Genomic DNA, 18424 nt, shown 5'->3' with positions numbered 1-18424 from the left:
TGGGCCAATTTATATGCAGAATTTACTTTAAACTGATTAAATTTAAATGCTAATCCACTTCACTGAACAACATTGACACATAAAAGACTAATGCTTGTTTTCTTTTTGTTTTTCAGGCCATAAGAAAATATAGAAAGCAGGTACATCCATTATAAATATGACATTATTAAATTCTGTCTAATTTTTTGCTAAATTCACAATCACAATAGTATGAGATTAGTTTTCACAAGAATCCTCTTCTGTCTCTTAACATCAATACAGTCCTGGCTGACCACCCGAGGTCAGGCTGGTGAAGTTGACCTTAGAAATGTCTAAGGTCAATAGGGGGATTGTTGGAATATGATATATGCTACATACATTTACTTACGTACGTTTACTTCCCTGAGAAATTCCCTGAGTTTCATTCCTGTTCGATGAAACGAACACGCAGAAACATAAAGGCTTAAACAGCACTCACACACTCTTGGTATTATTTTAAATTCCTTCAATTGGTGACGCCCGACGTGATCGAACAGGAATTACATACAAACAAACAGGAATAAGGAGTCCAAATATTAAATTTAATAAAGCCATTTTCAAACAGTTTACAGATTAATCCGGGTCAGAACTGCATACCATACTCGTGTGAGATGGCATGAAGTACTGGTACTTTCTAATTCAAGTTACAGTTGTCATTAGTCAGAGCATATCAGTCTTGATTACATCATTTACAAAACAGAATGTGGAAAACAGATAATTTCAACAACAGGGTGACCTCGAAGTCTCCATTTCTATCATTGTGTAGTCTTCATCAGTGTGGCTCATTGTACAGTCAGAACACAAAGTTCATGATGACACAGAACATTATAAGCTTCTGTATTTTTAATCAGTTAAGTTATTTTCCAGACAAATTTCTCAGGGAAGTAAACGTACGTAAATAAATGTATGTAGCATATATCATATTCCAACACATGGTATAACTATGTGCTGTGTGCCAAACCGGGAACTATCGTCAGAAAGTGGAATGACATCTTAAAACCATGAAACCAAGTATGTGTGTTTCTGCAGGTGTGCCTAAATCAAGTATAAAACTGATTTAAGAGAAGAGGTTATTTAGATGAAATTCCATGCCGTAGCAATAATTCCATCTGTTGCATATAAATTGCTATTTAACAGTTTTTACTTGCTAATCAAATTTCTAGTAACGAAATGTCAAATACAAGTTTCTAAGTTGTCTAATACCTTAGGTAATACTTTGTCTAAATTTTTTCATTTCCTCATGAATGAAATTATATTCATGTACCCAGGAAGAGGGGAGAAATATGGGGTTTCATGCCTGATGGCAATGCTCTCGTCTTTGTTTGCAACCACAATATTTGTTCAAAAAGCAGTAAGTTAAATTTATAATGTAGTTGGACTTGCTAAAGGAACATTGTATTATCCAATAAATGTGCAAGAGTTAGTGGTGTAATACATGGCATCAGCTAATAACAGAGTTGGAAACAGCTACATTTACTGACATTTGATTGTGAATTACACACACAGATATACCTTCATGCAATGCTGCAGTTGGAAGGGTGAGTGACTATTTAGTACAGTGTGGTACACGCTGCATAAAATTAAAGTCAGTTCAAATTTTGAGTGAACACAGTCTATTTTTCTGCTTTTTAAAATTTTCTGCCATGGCTGAGGCAGAAATGTAGATTGTAGTCATGCAACATTTTTAGGATGTACTGTGGCATAATGTGGTTAGAGTCCTTAAGTTCTGATATCTTTGAAACAAGTAGTACTTAACATAAATATATGTATATACTTACTTACTCGCTACACACAAAATGACCACACTCAGCAAAAGAACATTACATAAAATATCACAGTATTATTGCTAATTACCTCGCTTAAGCAGCTCTTCGAAGATTGCATCTTCTCTCTCTCAGACTTCTTTTCTTATTTTTCTACTCACTGTGTAAAAACATACAATTAAATAATGAAACCAGATATTGTCTGTCTGACCAACACCCAAAAGCACATAAAAACTGTTCCCAAGTAAAAGTAAAAAGCACAAAAATTGGAAATGTCAAAAGAGGTACTTGAGCTACAGTCCTTAAGTACCTGCTGAAAAAGATATTGTTACCTTTCCTCTTCTTCATTTAATGTAGTTATGTTACAGATTGGATTAAAGTGTTTTGTAATAAAACATCACACCTATTAACAGTGCCACCAGTCAGTGCCTTCAAAGTGTGATCAAAAAAAAAATCACAATTTACATTTTTTTTTTTCTTCTCATTTTCAGAGCTACATTCATACACTTTGGTTTCAAATTAAAAGGAATGTGAGATAAATACAACCTGCTATTTTCCTGCTGGACACAGTTAAATTACTCTATCAAATGATGCAAGGACAGTGGCACTATTACCAACATGTTTACTTTTCCATGTTTTAAATTTACACCCAAAATACATGGTGCCACAGCGTGACTATGTTTCCACAAATACTTGTTATCATAACACAGGCATGCACACACGCACGCATGCACGTGTGCACACGCGCACACACACACACACACACATAAAAAAACAAAACCAAAACGGAATATACTTGTCTGTGCTTTTGATGTGCTTGATATTTGATTTGCTTGCAGATTGGTAACCCAAATTCAGTTTGTGCATTTAACATCTGGTTATTGAACTGAGTGACCAAATACTAAAACAGAATCAAAAACTTTATAGCTCAGATGGTTGAGCAGGTGACCCATGTGCTGAAGGTTAGACTCCTCACTACAGGGTCTGTCCTATCGAATGAAGGCAAAAGGTTCTGAAGACTCTTCATCTTCCAAATCTCCTGTCTTGTCTAAATTCACTGAGGTTCTTTGAGGAAAGAATCTTTCTTTTTGCCATATTGATCAATAGAAAGCGACGCATGCAAATGTTTTTTTTGTTGTGTCCCACCCCTGGTTTGTAGCTGGGATAGATAAATTATAGAATAGGTCCCTCAAAGCAGATGTTGGGGATTGTGGGTGCAGACAGGTATAGTGTGCTTGAAATGTAACAATGGCTGTGCAGGAGTAGCAGGTGCAGAAAATAAAAGCACACACACTGGCAAACATACACAAACAAATACACACAGTAAAAAAAATTTAAATGTGTTATTATTACCTCCGCCAAGGTAGTTATGTTTTCGGTGGCATTGGTTTGTTTGTCTGTCTGTTTGTTTGTTTGTTTGTCAGCAGGATTACTCCAAAAGTTATGAACGGATTTCGATGAAATTTTGTGGAGTGGTTGGAAATGACAACAGGAAGAAGTGATTAAATTTTGGCGGTGATCCGGATCACGATCTGGATCCAGGAATTTTTTTAAGGATTCTTCACTATTGCGGGATAGGGGGTTATTGTTGTCTGGGAAAGATGAAAGATTATTTCACAGTATTTAGATACACGTATTACAGCGTCAGTGACACTATGGCCTTGGCGGAGGTTTGCGCTCTCTGAGTGCTTCTAGTTTCATTTGTTCTTTACAGAAAATGAGCCAACGGCAAGGAATATGGGGTTGAAATAATTATCCTTATTTTTTTGGTAAACATTGAAAATGAGTCCAACAGACTCGAACATCACACAAGTGTTAAGTTTGTGCTGATTTGGAAAGAAGTTTAAATTTAGTGCAACACATACATTGCAGGGATCATATTCTTTGGCACATCGGAGTTTCTTATTTTTTATGTTTGGGATGTTCTGTGAACCCTATGTTTTTGTCTTTCCAAGTTTTTTTTTTGGCATTCTGCTCATTTAAAAAAAAAAAAGCAGGAAACTGTGACAAAAATGCACCTGTTCGGTTTCCACGCTGATATACGCCAGTCTCTCATTGGCCAAGCAGAGGAAAAGTTTGTATAAATACTGTGACTACACTGTGGCAGAGTGTGACTGGTTTTTGTTTTCTCATCCAGCGAAAGCATGAAGTTGCTCATTTTGGTGGCTCTGTTCGGGCTTGGCCTTGCCCAGCACAACCCCCACTTTACAAATGGAAGGACAGCCATTGTCCATCTGTTTGAGTGGCGCTGGGCTGACATTGCTCAAGAGTGTGAACGTTTCCTGGGTCCCAAAGGCTTTGGTGGAGTTCAGGTATGTATAGCTGAATACTGTGTGTAGCTTCTAGGGAAGGAAGATAATCCTTTGTTTTGCTGCTTTCATTTCAAAATGACAGTAAATTTTTTGACATATTTTGTCTTAAAGAAGTACTATAACACAAGAAAAAAAAAAAGCTATTTGTGTCCTTAAGCACAAACCTGTAGCTCACACACACAGGCCAGATTAAATGACATAGCCAAGGGTTATTGTTTCAAACTTTAAAAGGGTCAAGAGCGCTTTTTGTGTTGGCAACTGTGTGTATCACTTGAGTGTGCCCCCCAATAGTAGAATCAGTATAACCTATTTAACACAATCTTTGACCTAGATAATTGCTTTTAATAAAATGAGAACATGTGTGATTTATTTACTCTGTGCTCCTCAGATTTCTCCTCCAAATGATCACATTCTGGTGAACAGTCCCTGGAGGCCATGGTGGCAGAGATACCAGCCAATCAGCTACGACCTCTGTTCGAGATCTGGCAGTGAGGCAGAACTGAAGGACATGATCACACGATGCAACAACGTTGGGGTAAACAAAATTATAGCTGTTATTTAGTGATAAGCCTTATGGATTTCTGCACCCTCATGTTATTACCAATTTTTTTTGCTACACTTTTTGTAATAACATTATATCAACCATGCCTGGCAGTTTAGGACAAAATAATGAAGCCCAACAATTTAACAAATTAGTTGTATTTGAACTTAGTGTGCAAAGAAAATCTACAAAATTGATTTGTAGAATTAGATTTTGTGAGCTGCACCCTCAATAATCTATGTTTCCAACAGGTTAACATCTATGTGGATGCTGTGATCAACCACATGTGTGGATCTGGTGGTGGATCAGGAACCCACTCTTCATGTGGAAACTGGTTTAATGCTGGCAGTGAAGAGTTCCCCAGTGTCCCTTTTTCCAAATTGGACTTCAATGACCAAAAATGCAAGACTGGCAGTGGCGAAATTGAGAACTATGGTGACATATATCAGGTAAGAAATGTCAGAAACAATGTCAGAACATTGTTTGAGCTCAAACTAGCTCAAACTGTTTGAGATGGTCACACTGATTCCTATATTGCAATATTGCAATAGCTTTAAAATTTTTTGTATTTACATTGTTAAGATGTGTCATCCAGAACACATATTTTGTGGTCAGTTGTCTTGCCCATGCATCTTCATATACTCTTTCTATTTCAGCATAATTTTGACTTTATCTTTATATGCCTATTATCAAATATTACAAACTTTATTTTGTTACGATTTTGTCAAAATGTAACACCCATTTTTTTTTTAAACTATCATTTCCCTTCCATTCAGGAGCTGCCCCCTTTCCTAGAGAATATAAATTGTGTAATTAAAAACAAATAAACAAACAAAACAAACAATGCTAACAGATTAGGTACCAGCAGTGAAACTTGTGGTACTCTACAGGAAACCTTCCTTACTGTAAATTAGAGAAATCTTTATTTCTTTGTAGCTACTTATATCTAACATTAAGGTAAATTTTGATATTTGTAAGTGGTTTAACTATACATTCTGTAATACTTTTGGTAGTCATATATCAATTCAAGTCCAGCATTTGATTCTTAAACTTTTTAGCAGTCCAGTATTTTTTTTCATTAGTACTTTAAACTAAACAGGAGTAAAAATTTGTGTAAACAATATCTGCATGTACAGTATATCATGTTTGCCTATTAGCTCCACAGTGTTAATAAATATTAACTGCTTCAGGTACGTGACTGCCGTCTGGTGGGTCTGCTGGATCTCGCCCTGGAGAAAGATTACGTTAGGGGCAAAGTGAGCGACTACATGAACAAGCTGATTGGCATGGGTGTGGCTGGATTCAGAGTGGATGCCTGCAAGCACATGTGGCCTGGTGATCTGAATGCTGTCTATGGTCGTCTCAACGACCTTAACACCCAATGGTTCCCCAGTGGCTCCAGACCCTTCGTCTTTCAGGAGGTAGGTTTTCTGGTCAAACTGCGTCTAGAGCAGCCATCAGCCATGACGAAATAGAAGCATATATGAATAAAAGCATTCTGAGAGAATATGTGATCATTGTTATTTGGTAAGCAACAGAAAAGCAAATAATGGTATAAAACATCGAAGCTTAAATTGTGCAGCTGAAAAATCTGTACCAGATGTCACCTAGAAATAGTAGCATGTTTTTGTTACTAAGAGACACGAGTTTAACAGCATATACAAGGTTTTTCATGCTGCAGCTGCAAATATCTTTGTGATATGGTTTATTAAACACTTCCTAGTTTACAGACGGATTTTGAGCTGAATCCGTTACCTGGGGTCTGATTTGTGGTCTTTTTGCTGTAGGTTATTGATCTGGGAGGTGAGCCCATTACAGCTAGCGAGTACGTCAGCCTTGGAAGAGTGACTGAGTTTAAATATGGTGCCAAACTGGGAACTATCTTCAGAAGATGGAACAATGAGAAGCTCTCCTACACCAAGTATGTTTTTTTTCTGCTGGTGTACCTAAATGAAGCATTACACAGTTTAACACAAAAGGTTATTTAGTTATAACTATAGATTAGATAAGCTAAGTTAGTTCTGACAGAGGTTTCTTTCTGTTAAAAGGGAGTTTTTCCTTCCCACTGTTGCCAAGTGCTTGCTTATGGGGGTCGTTTTGACTGTTGTGTTATTCTCTGTAATTATTGTAAGGTCTTTACCTTATAACAGGGATCCTCAAATCCAGGCCTTGAGGTCCGGTGTCCTGCAGGTTTTAGATGTATCCCTGATCCAACACACCTGAGTCAAATATAGAAGTCATTAGCAGGACTCTGGAGAACTTGACTGCATACTGAGGAGGTAATTCACCCATTTGAATCGGGTGTGTTGGATCAGGGTCACATCTAAAACCTGCAGGACACCGGACCTCGAGGCCTGGATTTGAGGATCCCTGCCTTATAATATAAAGTGCCTTGAGGTGACAGTTGTGATTAGGCGCCATGTAGATAAAATTGAATTGAACTTATTAGTTCTACCATCCAGGCATAATTCTTCTTCTTGCTACAACCAAGTGCAAATCTTATGTCTATATTGGCATAAAGTCAAAAATCATTTCTGTACAGCCCCCAGTAATGTTGCAAACATCCATCATGTGTTGACTTTACAAGAAGGAGAATTTTAGATGGGAGGGACAAAAAGAATTTGCCAAACATAAATGAGAGGTTTTGAGTAGGACACATTTACTTCAAGTGACTCTCAATTTATGTCAAACTATAACCCACCAGCTGGCTTGCCAATGAAACCAGTACTGTCATGTGGTGAATCATGTATACAAAAATTCATAACTATTATGTTTGTTTGTTGACATTTTCTTTCTTTCTTTCTTTCTTTCTTTCTTTCTTTCTTTCTTTCTTTCTTTCTTTCTTTCTTTCTTTCTTTCTTTCCATACTTTTTGTTTTTCTGAAGTGAGGGAGTCCATGTGACAATGATCTCTATAATTCCCAGTAGGCTTCTGTTTTTATTATCAAATTAAGTTGGAGAGTTAGAGAACGGCTTTTTCCTTTTTTTGTATTGCTCCTCCATGATTGCTGTTAATCAGAATTAACAAATTAGCAAGCTACCACATGTTACTTAAGTGCGGTTAGCGCAACCATTAAAAAGTCTATTCTATGTACTGGTCTTAACAAAGACTTAGCAGTAAAGATCAGCTGGTGCAACCAGTCCAAGACGTTCTGAGCTAATAACTATTTGTTTTGCTGTGTTTAGGAACTGGGGAGAAGGATGGGGTTTCATGGCTAGTGGCAATGCTCTTGTTTTCACTGACAACCACGACAACCAGAGAGGCCATGGTGCTGGGGGTGCATCCATCCTTACATTCTGGGACCCTAGACTCTACAAGATGGCTGTCGGTTACATGCTGGCCCACCCTTATGGTGTAACCAGGGTCATGTCTAGCTATCGCTGGGACCGCAACATCGTAAATGGACAAGTATGTGCTCTCTTAAGAAAAAAAGACAATATTTAGTGTGTATCAGACACTTTTTTTGTTGATTCTATTTATCCATGTGTTTCAGGATCAGAATGACTGGATTGGACCTCCCAGCAATAGTGATGGATCAACCAAGCCTGTTCCTATCAACTCTGACCAGACATGTGGAGATGGATGGGTTTGTGAGCATAGGTGGCGTCAGATCACGTAAGTCCTCAGAAATCATAAGAGAGTACACACACCTGACCTTACACACAAAACCCAGTTCTGCCTTGTGAGATGGATCACAAAAAACTCTCCTGTCTAGGAACATGGTCATTTTCCGTAATGTGGTCAATGGGCAGCCTCACTCCAACTGGTGGGACAACGGGAGCAACCAGGTTGCCTTTGGACGTGGGAATCGTGGTTTCATCATCTTTAACAATGACGACTGGTAAGGATTTTGCTCTAAAGGGACTTTGTGTGTGACTGCTTCCTATTTCACCCATCTAAGGAAAGGAGTAGCTTAAATGTGTGCGACAGACTGTTTACACATATCAAAATATAGCTAATATGAACATTATCCATCAATAACATTTACAATTTCCACTTTGAAGTTGCTCTAAAATAAAAAAATAAAAATAACATTTTCCTTTACTTTTTCCAAGTATTTATTCTGTTTTCATTTTTTTCCATTACTCAAAACTTGGAAAATATTTATAAACATGTCCCATTAGTTTACAAAAAACATTTTATAAATAGTATATAATTTGTAAATAACGCAATTCCAAATTGCAATGACATATTGAAATGCTACAAACTAAATGTTTGAGGTCAGAAATGTATTTTTGCTATTGTTTGCTGTTAGACAAGGTCAGTGAAACACTTTTTACACTAACTAACTGAGAAGAATAGTTAGTTATGGCTTCATCTGACCAAGTGTTATTATATTGCTTTAAATTTTTTATATTGTGTGGAAAACAGATACCAAAAAGGAAATACAGTTTAATTGTGACACTGTTTGTGGCTTTAAAATTAGGCTTATCTGTATTTTCCATTCCAGGAATCTGGATGTCACCTTGAATACAGGCATGCCCGCTGGCACCTACTGTGACGTCATTTCTGGTCAGAAGGAAGGAAGCAGTTGCACTGGGAAGCAGATCACAGTTGGTAGTGATGGCCGTGCACACTTTGCGATCAGTAACAGTGAGGAGGACCCCTTCGTTGCTATCCATGCTGATTCTAAGTTGTAAATCTACAATTTACAAATTTAAATTCAAATAAAGCCTCATTTTAAAATCGGAAATGTTCGTTTTGTAATTTTTTGCCATATTTATTTAGTGTACATTTAACTAACTGACTGATTGAACACACAACAATCACATGACTTCACACGGTTCTAGCCAGAAAAATATATCAGCCCGGTGTGTTGGGAAGAGGGGGGGGGGGGGGGGGGGGGTGTGGGGTGTTAGCATTAGCAAACTAATGCTAATTATCTCTCAAATGGTAAATGCTAAAGGCCATGCCTGCTTGCTAATTGCAGTGATGTGAACAGTTACATTGACAGAGCAATAATACTTTTTATATCATTTTGGAAAGACACTCATTCTCACCATTAGAAAAGAGCTGATTAGTCAAACTTGGAGGATCTATTACATTCCTATGGAGTAGCAAATGCCACTGGATTGTGAAGAAGCCCAACTAGAGCTTTTTAAGACCATTTTTATAGTAGTTGATTATGATTTCTTGTGTTCACAAAGGTGTTTTTTCAATATAAACCCAGAGAAGGACACAAAAGTTGAAACAAAGAAAAACAAGAAGCAACTGCAACTGCCAGTGAACCCAAGAGTCCTCACCCTCATTGCAGATCTCATCGATCAATAATGGGGAGAAACATATTAAACACGGACTTGTCTAAACTGTTAAGGCTAAATTTGTGTTTTCAGTTAACTTTATCAGCAGTTTATTTGGTTCTGTTGAAGTGTGATCTGAAGTGTTTGGTGGTGTCATCTCAGAAGTGCCTTTTTTTTTTAGTGCTGTTGTGCCATTGTGCCACTTCAAGGTGGGTTTAAAGCTGATGGCACTGCCAAGATCTAAGAATCTCCTTTAAGTAAACTGAACCCACATGTCACAAAACTTTTCAGTGGTTAAGATAATTTATACGCTGACCTTATCAACCTCTTTGCCATGCTGCTGGTTCCCCCATGTGATCAGATACCAGTCTTGCCAAAGATAAATAGCAACTAGTGTTTGCACAGTTCAGTGTACATTCATTTAACAACAAAAGGTTGTAAGTTTACCTCTTTCGTAAGCACATTTCACACATTTAACCATTTCATTTTAGTGTATATATTTTTTGAAGTTAAACACTCCATAATTCTAGCCAATGCAAGATCTAATGTGATTTAAACTGCCCTAAGCCCTAAGTTTCCCTTACTGTCTGCATTTTGAGTCCTCTCTTCACCATGACATTAATAGAGACTTAGTTCAAACCAAAGGATTTCTGTCCCACAGTGTCACTTTGTCACTATACTACAACTATACTATATACTGTACTATGGTCATGGCCAAAAGTTTTGGCAGTGGCACAAAGTTTGAATTTCATACACTTTGCTGCTTCAGTTCTGATTTTTTTTGTTGTTGTTGTTGTTTGCTTTATTATTTATTTATTTTTATTTTCTACTTTTACTTTCCTAATATACTAGTTCTTAAATTTTATTTTAACTTAGTTGCTTATTTCAATTGTTTGTAAAGCAGTCGCAAGTAAGAATTTCATTGCTCAGCATAACCACAGTGTTTTGCGGTGTACATGACAATAAACTTCTTGAATCTTGAATCTTGAATCTTGTATGATTCTATGACACAGTGAAAAATAATCACAGGGATTTTGTAAGTTTCAACTGACTGAGAAGTCAGAAATTAATCAAGCCTAACATTCAACCACTACAACAAATTTTGCTGTTCATAAAAATTGGAAGTTCTAAAAAAAAAAATCATCTGGTCCTTAACAGGTTCTAAAATGATTTAAATACAACCTCAGATGAACAGCAACATATGGCACATTACGGCATGTCATTATTTCTTTAACAAAAACTAAACTAAAAGGCAGAAGCAGTATGTGGAAAAACTTAGAACACCCCATGATTCAGTAGTCTGTAGAACCACCTTTAGCAGCAATAACAAACTCAAAACAAGCTCAAATCATCAGTCCTCCACCCATGTGTTTGACAGTTGGTATGAGGTGTTTGTGCTGATATGCTGTGCATTGTGGCCAAACATCTCCACTTGGTCTCATCTGTCCAAAGGGTCAAGGATGGAAACATTCTTACCCCGTGAAAAAAATGATTTGCAGCTGGCACAGAGCGAGTGAGGTAAAATATGGAATAGGTCCTGCAAAACAGATGTTCACGGGAGCAGTGGGAGCAGACTGGTATAGTTGCTTGAAATGGTTTAGGTGCTTGAAATCCACAACAATGGTGGAACCTTGTGCAGGAATAGTAGGTGCAGAAAGGAACAAAAAATACACACACAGGCACACATATGGGGCAGAGTGAAAGGACAAAGCACTTCCAGAGTTTTATGACCCATGAGTTTCGGGTGGTGGTGGGGTTATGGTGTGAAGTAACTGTTCTTCACAGAAGATGAGCCAAAGGCAAGGAATCTGAGGTTGAAATATTGATATTTTTTTCTTTTAGTAAACATTGAAAATGGGTCCATGAGTTAAGTTTGTGCTGATTTGCAAAGAAGTTTTAAACTGCTGATACACTCTTTTAAATGCAGTAAATTGTAAATAATTGTCAGATATTGAAAGTTCCAAGGGTTCTGGAAAACTGGGCAAAAGCACTTACACACAGGACATTTTCAGACCCTTTTTATAGTTCAAATAAGCAGAAAAGTCCAGGCAGACATATTGAGACTTAGGGAATATAGGGTTAAATTTAGGGCAACACATACGTTGTGTAACCCATCAGAAAAAAATGGGTTAAAAGTCCCTCTTGTACTAAGAAGCTAATCATATTGTCATGCCAAATAATTGTGTTGTTTCTGAATTTAGTGTTCTACAAGACATATTCCAAATCCAAAACAACAGGCAACTACAGACCACTAGCTGTTCAAGTCAACAGCAAACAGAAGTGTGACAGAAGTCCAAGCCTCAAGTTTGACTTTGGAGATTACCCACTTTCTGAAGAGTGGAAGGCTAGAATAACCCAAAAGCTGAACCCCTAGTCTGACGTCTTTTCCCAGTATGACCTTGACTTCAGTCATTGCCTCAAACTCAAGGACTAAACACCATTTATACCATGTCCTATCCGTCCACAAGACTTTGAGGCAGTAAGACACCATCCCCAAATGCTTTTGGAAGTCCATTTACATCGCCCATAGTGGCTGTCAAAAAGACAAAAAGTGCTGTCCAATTGTGCATGGATTACAGAAGATGAAAATGCAAACAATCAAAAATGCTTATCCATTACCTAATCTGGAAGAGCCATTCTCTGCACTCAGTGGAGCACAGTGGTTTTCAATGATGGACCTAAAATATGGATATTACCAGATTCAAATGAATGAGAGTGACAAGCATAAGACTGAGTTTGTGTGGCCATTAGGTTTTTAGGACTGGAATAGAATGCCACAGGGGATCATCAACACACCAACCATATTCCAGCGCTTAATGGAAAAGAGCCCAAAATGCAGTTTTGAACTATTTATGAGAAAATGGCCTTTAGTTGTCACCACTGAAGTGCCATTTTTTTCCAAATATCAGTGTGTTATATACAGTGAACCCTCGTTATAACACGCTTCATCACTCGCAGCCTCGCTGTTTCACGGATTTTTTTAGTGCAGTTTTTTATGGTTTTTTTTTTTTTTTAACAGTGTATGAATCGTGTTCTGCGTGCTGATTGGCTGTCAATCAATCTCCTCCGTCCCTCGTCTCTGTCCAGCACAGAATGTGTTCGGCTTGAAAACAGGTTTTGATCTTTGCTTTCCTTCTATAGTACTGTATAATAATTGTAAAAAATAAAGCTGACTACTTCGCCGATTTCGCCTATCGCGAGTTATTTTTGGAACGTAACCCCCGCGATAAACGAGGGTTCACTGTATATTGTTTCTCAAAATGAGCTTGAAATATTCCCCCAAAAGATTAAAACGCTCAAGACCTGGCCAAGACCCCAGACTTTAAAGGAACTAAACTTAGGTCATTATTTGAATTCTCCGGATATTAGTAGAGATAACTCAAAGACTGTGAAACCCTTAACAAATCTTACTGCTGGCTACCCACCAGTACGAAAAGGAAATAAACTAAATAAATTAGACTCCAAATATTACAATTCAAAAGACTGAATCGGACAAAGATGGACACCAGTCCAAAGAGAAAGAAAAGACCTACTTGATCATTATTGACTGAGAAAATGCAAATTCCCGATATCTAGCAACTGATCTAGGTCACTGAACATCTGGAAGTAGCTTGACAGTGAGAAACTGGGGAATTCCAAATTTCTAGTTAAAGAGCCAGTCTAAGTTTCAGAGGAGGTATTTCAAGCGCAAACATTAGTGAAAAAGAATTAATGTATTGGATCCAGTCTGATTTTGTTTTTTACCCTAAGCTGACATAGGTTGAACACCCCACCATCCAATCTTGATCTGATCTGAATTCTCGGAATTCCTTTTCAAGCAGTCTATGAATCTCTTCATCATTCTCGTCAAACCAGTCCTCGTATTTTCTCTAGATCTTTCCTAGGTGTGTGAAGGCAGAACTGTAGACAGTGCCTCTGAATTTAGTCCACTGATCATCTTTTTTACCATCTCCAAATGTAAGGTCTTGCAGAGCATTGTCTAGGTCAGTAGCAAGGTCTGACTTCACTTGGGATTGGACGCAGTTGGAAGGAGACCACTGCTATTTCATTTGCCAGTGCCGTGTCTTCTAATGATGCTGTCCCATGTTTGGTGGTCTGTGACCACTCTAGCATTATTTGCTTGTCCTCACTGGGAGTGGCTTCAATGAGCCAACTGAGGTCCTTGTAGAAGGTGCCTTTGGTTTCTTTTGGGTTGTCATGGTGGGTGTATAAGCACTGATGATGGTGGGATGTTTTTTTAACAGTAGACCAAGGCTTGAAAGTCTATCTTTTGGGAGTATTGGGAGCTTCTTTATGAGCTTTATTCTCTTTATGATATCTGTTCATATGGCAAACAGCTTTTTCTTCACTTAGCTGGCCATCATTTGGAAGTCTCGCCTCACTCAGAGCAGCAAATTGAATGTACCTTCCAATCTCTCTTGCAAAAAGTGCTACCCTCTATTCAGGTCTGTCTGCCTTATTGTTGTCCATCAGGGTTTGGATGTTCCATGCAACAGTTATGATTGGTACTACATGTACTTTCTTTCTTTGCTTTTTGACTTGTAGACTACTTTGCAGAGCGTATCCTAAAAAGGGCTGCTCAGACACTCAGGGGGTTGCTAAACCCAAGTGCTGCCTTGGTCCAGTCGTTAGTAACCCTTATGCCATGGGCTGCCTACGTGCAGGTCCGTTACTATCAACTGTTGATGTCACCACTCGCCAATCGTGGGGTGAAGATGACGATGACATTCTGACTTGTGCTTGACTTGGATTAAAGTGAGGGGGAGTTGTGCAACACCGGTCACACTCTTCCCATGTCCTATGTTCCATTCCAGTAGCAAGGCAAAGCCAAAAAAACTGGGGATGTAACTAGGCACAGTAGATGACCAGATGCATCATCCAGCTCTAAGCACTCCTCAGCACTTTGCTGTCACTGCAGGTTGTTGAACCTTGACTGATTTCTTCCGTCCTCTCTGCCAGTTTCAGACTGCCATTTAAACCAGGACTGGTACCCTAAACAGGTGCTAATGCTCTGGGTCAAGGTGGACCTGGGAACAATGACTATTGAGGGGTAACTCCACATTCAGCACAACCTCCCTGTCCGAGGCCTAGCCACTGGATGTAGTTTTACATCATAACCAGGACAAGGGCGAGAGGTGGAGACAGGTTGCCAGTCAGTTGCAGTGCTGACACAGATACTAGAATTATACTTTTAAAAAAAAAAAAAAGAAAGAAAATACAATAAGCAACCACAAAGATCAAAAAATAAATAAAAAATTCCAATGCCAAACATGTCTGTTTCAAGCAGCAAGTGTCCTTCTTGCACTGTGCATTTTTCTCCTCTGCTAGATGACTTCTTGCCATCACACTACAGTCACTTCAGTTTCACCTAAGTGCAGTGCTGGCACCTCTCATTAGGGAAGACCCAGTGCCTAGAGAGCCAGTGAGCTGGTTCTCCATCTCACTGGTTCTCCATCTCATTCCTATCCTGTTGCCCTCACTGTCACCCTATTGCCACCCTCCCTGTCCACTTACTGATTTCCAGTCAACAGATATGGACCACTGACACTTTAATGCCAGGAAAGGTGATATCTCACCTCGGGTGCCATGGCAACAGAGCACATGAGCTGAGAAAAATGCAGAATTCCTGAAGGCTTTGATGAAAATGAGCAAATGAATGAATCGGGGTAACTTCCTCTGTATGCATGGTGTCAATATAGTTTGCAAGTGGTGACTTTACAATAATAGACAGTGAAACCACTTTTCAAATAATTTATATTAAAATCTAAAACAATAGGTATACTGTATACCCTCATACTCCAAACATCTAAAAGTATCATAAGCTTTACAGCCTTACAAAGCAGTGAGTCTCATCCCGTTTTGACTGATGTACCCCCACAGCCACATCAGATGAGCTCCAGTATGCCTCCATTGGCAACACCATATGTTCCAAAAATGTTCTCATAAATGGATTATAAACTCCACTAAGCAGTGGTTATTGTTCCATCTATTTTCAAACAGTTGCTAAATATGTCATTGGTGTATCATTTGAATGTGGCTGTCAACCATTTATTCATTCCTTTTGATTTTTTCCCACATTACCCTTTACTAATCATTCCTACTAGATTTCAGGTACCTATAAATTGTGATATTAATATGTTAAAATGGTCTATCTTAGTATTACACATAATAATAATAATAATAATAATAATAATAATAATAATAATAATAATAATAATAATAATAATATAGTAGATGGGGTGAGGAGGAGATTGTGTTAAAATTTTAGAAAGTAGAAAGTTTCCACATAACTCCTGGCAAAGGTAGAAGCACCTCCTGGGGTACAAGAATCCCTGGATGAGAATCTGTGTTCCAAACCTGTGACGTGCTGTTCAATGTAAAGCTCTACACAGCAGGGGATGAATCTTTGTTCATAAGATCTGCCAGAATGTCAGAGAGAGAGTGCAGGAGAAGGATATAGCGACCTTAGTGGTAGACTAGCCTCAACATATTGCAACTGTTAAATTATTGACCCACCCTCCATCTTTTGGTCAAGCAGCTGCGAGGACCTGTACCTTCCGATTAGCTGCAGAGCTGTCAGCATAGTAGACCGGGGTCTTTGGTGCTGTCATCCTCACTGATGCTTTGTGACATGGCTGTCAGCGGTGTCCCCATCCTGTTTTATATTTCATATGGTGCACCAGACCTGCCTGTCACATCACCCAAGGAGAAAGGCAGTCATCAACTTAAAGCAACTGAGCTTTTGGATCCACAGTATGCAGCTCTTTCTGAGAAAGTCAAAGACAGTGTAGTTGATGCTCATGTTGTACTCGGATAAAGAAAATGAAAAATACTTTCAAGAGTGCCAATTTAAAAATCAGACAAAAAAGCAGAATCACATATATTCAAGTCTATATTTTTGAACAGATTTGGAATAGTATGCTGTGTTCTTAGATTTTTGCTTATGTTGAGGTGCTCAGTTGGAATGTTGTCTTTTGATGGCAGATACTTCAGTCATGTAAAGAACACACAAAGGCTTCTCTGAGCAGTATGGTACCTGATAATATTCTGCCTCCTATCACTTGGGGGCAGTGTTGAAGTAAAAACTATGAGACAAACTTTTCTAAAACAAGATTGAAAAGGTCCAAGAGATATTTTGTTCTCTGTGTAATTTATCTCATAACTCTTTGAACTGCAGTGCAGAATTATTCAAGATGAAGAAAGTATCCATGATTGATAATAGATATTGAACATTAATTATATACATTGTCAATGGCCAAGTAAAAGAGGTGAATGTTATTTGCTCATACAAAGTTAATATATACAAAACAGCACAATTTTGGACTGTCAATGTTTGCTTACACTCTTTCTGTAGTATTAATTGATGTAAGAATCAATTGTGTGAATTGGTATGATATTAATGCCAATGTTTTCAACTAATCACTCTGATTAAGAACTACAAAAAGCAATCTCAATCTCACTTCGATCTTCCATTATCAGCGACCATATTCTGGTCACTGCTGGGTCATTATTCTCAGCTGATATCTGTCACTCCATATTTCTCTCTACTACCAGCAATGATATGTACATTTGAAACTAGGCAGCCTTTAAGTACCTTGAAAGGCAGTTGAGAAAGAATTTGAATTAAGTTTCATCAGCTTCAGTTATCTCCTTAATCTTGATTTATTTTTATTTTTGCTACATGGCACACTTTAAGCATATTATAGCATCTCCTGAGAAAGATAACAGGCAAAATTAGACACTATTAAGACTTAGATATCTAAGTTCAGTGAGTATTTTCTGAATGCAGAAGAATTTATTCCTAAAATATTATTTTCATATTTTATAATAAAAAAATGTTTCTGCTTTTTACTGTATTCCTTCTAGTCTAGAACCTTTGCCTTAAAAAAGGTATATTTTAATCCCAATAAGACATCTGAACAATAAAATAAAAGAAACAAAAATTGAAAAAATAAGGATAGGTACATATAAGCTTGCATTCATTAGTAATGTACTGTGTTGTCATTACTTACATATTCCTGCTGAGCCCTACGTTGAGCCATTATACAATGAAAGTTAAACAGACTACACTGTAATGTACTTGTACATGTATAAGATAGGCCTTTGTAAAATTATGCATATAACATTATATTTACATTAAATATACTTTAATAATTTAACCATGTAGATTCACACTGATTAAATATTTTTCTGCAGAAGTCCAAAAAGAAAAAAATAACACTTGCCAGTTAATGCTTTAGCTCTATAATATCCATTAGTACATGGATGTGTGTCACAGTTACCCTTTTCCACACCTTTGCTGTCCTTGCAGTGCGCTTATTCATACCCCCCACCAACAGATTATGCAGCAGCACACAGAGCAATGTGAAGGTTGGCCTTTTGTGTCCTCATGCATTTTCTGCTTTAGTCTTTAATGATATCATTGCCTAGCTAAGTCATCTTTTATAGCTGACACCCCACAGGGTGGCCAATATTTAGTCTGTGAGGTGCGTGTATGTGTGCATGTGTGCGTGTGTGTGTGTGTGTGTGTGTGTGTTGTCTGTACCCCAG

The 18424-nt window shown here is 37.9% G+C and overlaps 1 protein-coding gene across 1 annotated transcript; it reads left to right on the top strand.

The window, feature by feature from the left end:
* Positions 1 to 3880: 3880 nt before the first annotated feature.
* Positions 3881 to 9327, top strand: LOC115795598 (pancreatic alpha-amylase-like). Its single transcript, XM_030751577.1, has 9 exons — positions 3881 to 4093; positions 4482 to 4628; positions 4886 to 5083; positions 5825 to 6055; positions 6422 to 6555; positions 7820 to 8042; positions 8128 to 8249; positions 8350 to 8475; positions 9085 to 9327. Exons 1-9 carry the CDS (start codon positions 3926 to 3928, stop codon positions 9272 to 9274), a joined length of 1539 nt encoding a protein of 512 aa, XP_030607437.1. The 5' UTR covers positions 3881 to 3925; the 3' UTR covers positions 9275 to 9327.
* The last annotated feature ends 9097 nt before the right edge of the window (positions 9328 to 18424 follow it).

This window comes from Archocentrus centrarchus, chromosome 17 (genome assembly GCF_007364275.1).
Source record: "Archocentrus centrarchus isolate MPI-CPG fArcCen1 chromosome 17, fArcCen1, whole genome shotgun sequence".
Taxonomy (NCBI): Eukaryota; Metazoa; Chordata; class Actinopteri; order Cichliformes; family Cichlidae; genus Archocentrus; species Archocentrus centrarchus.
The sequence above is the reverse complement of the archived record's forward strand: the minus strand, read 5'-3'. Positions and strand labels throughout refer to the sequence as shown.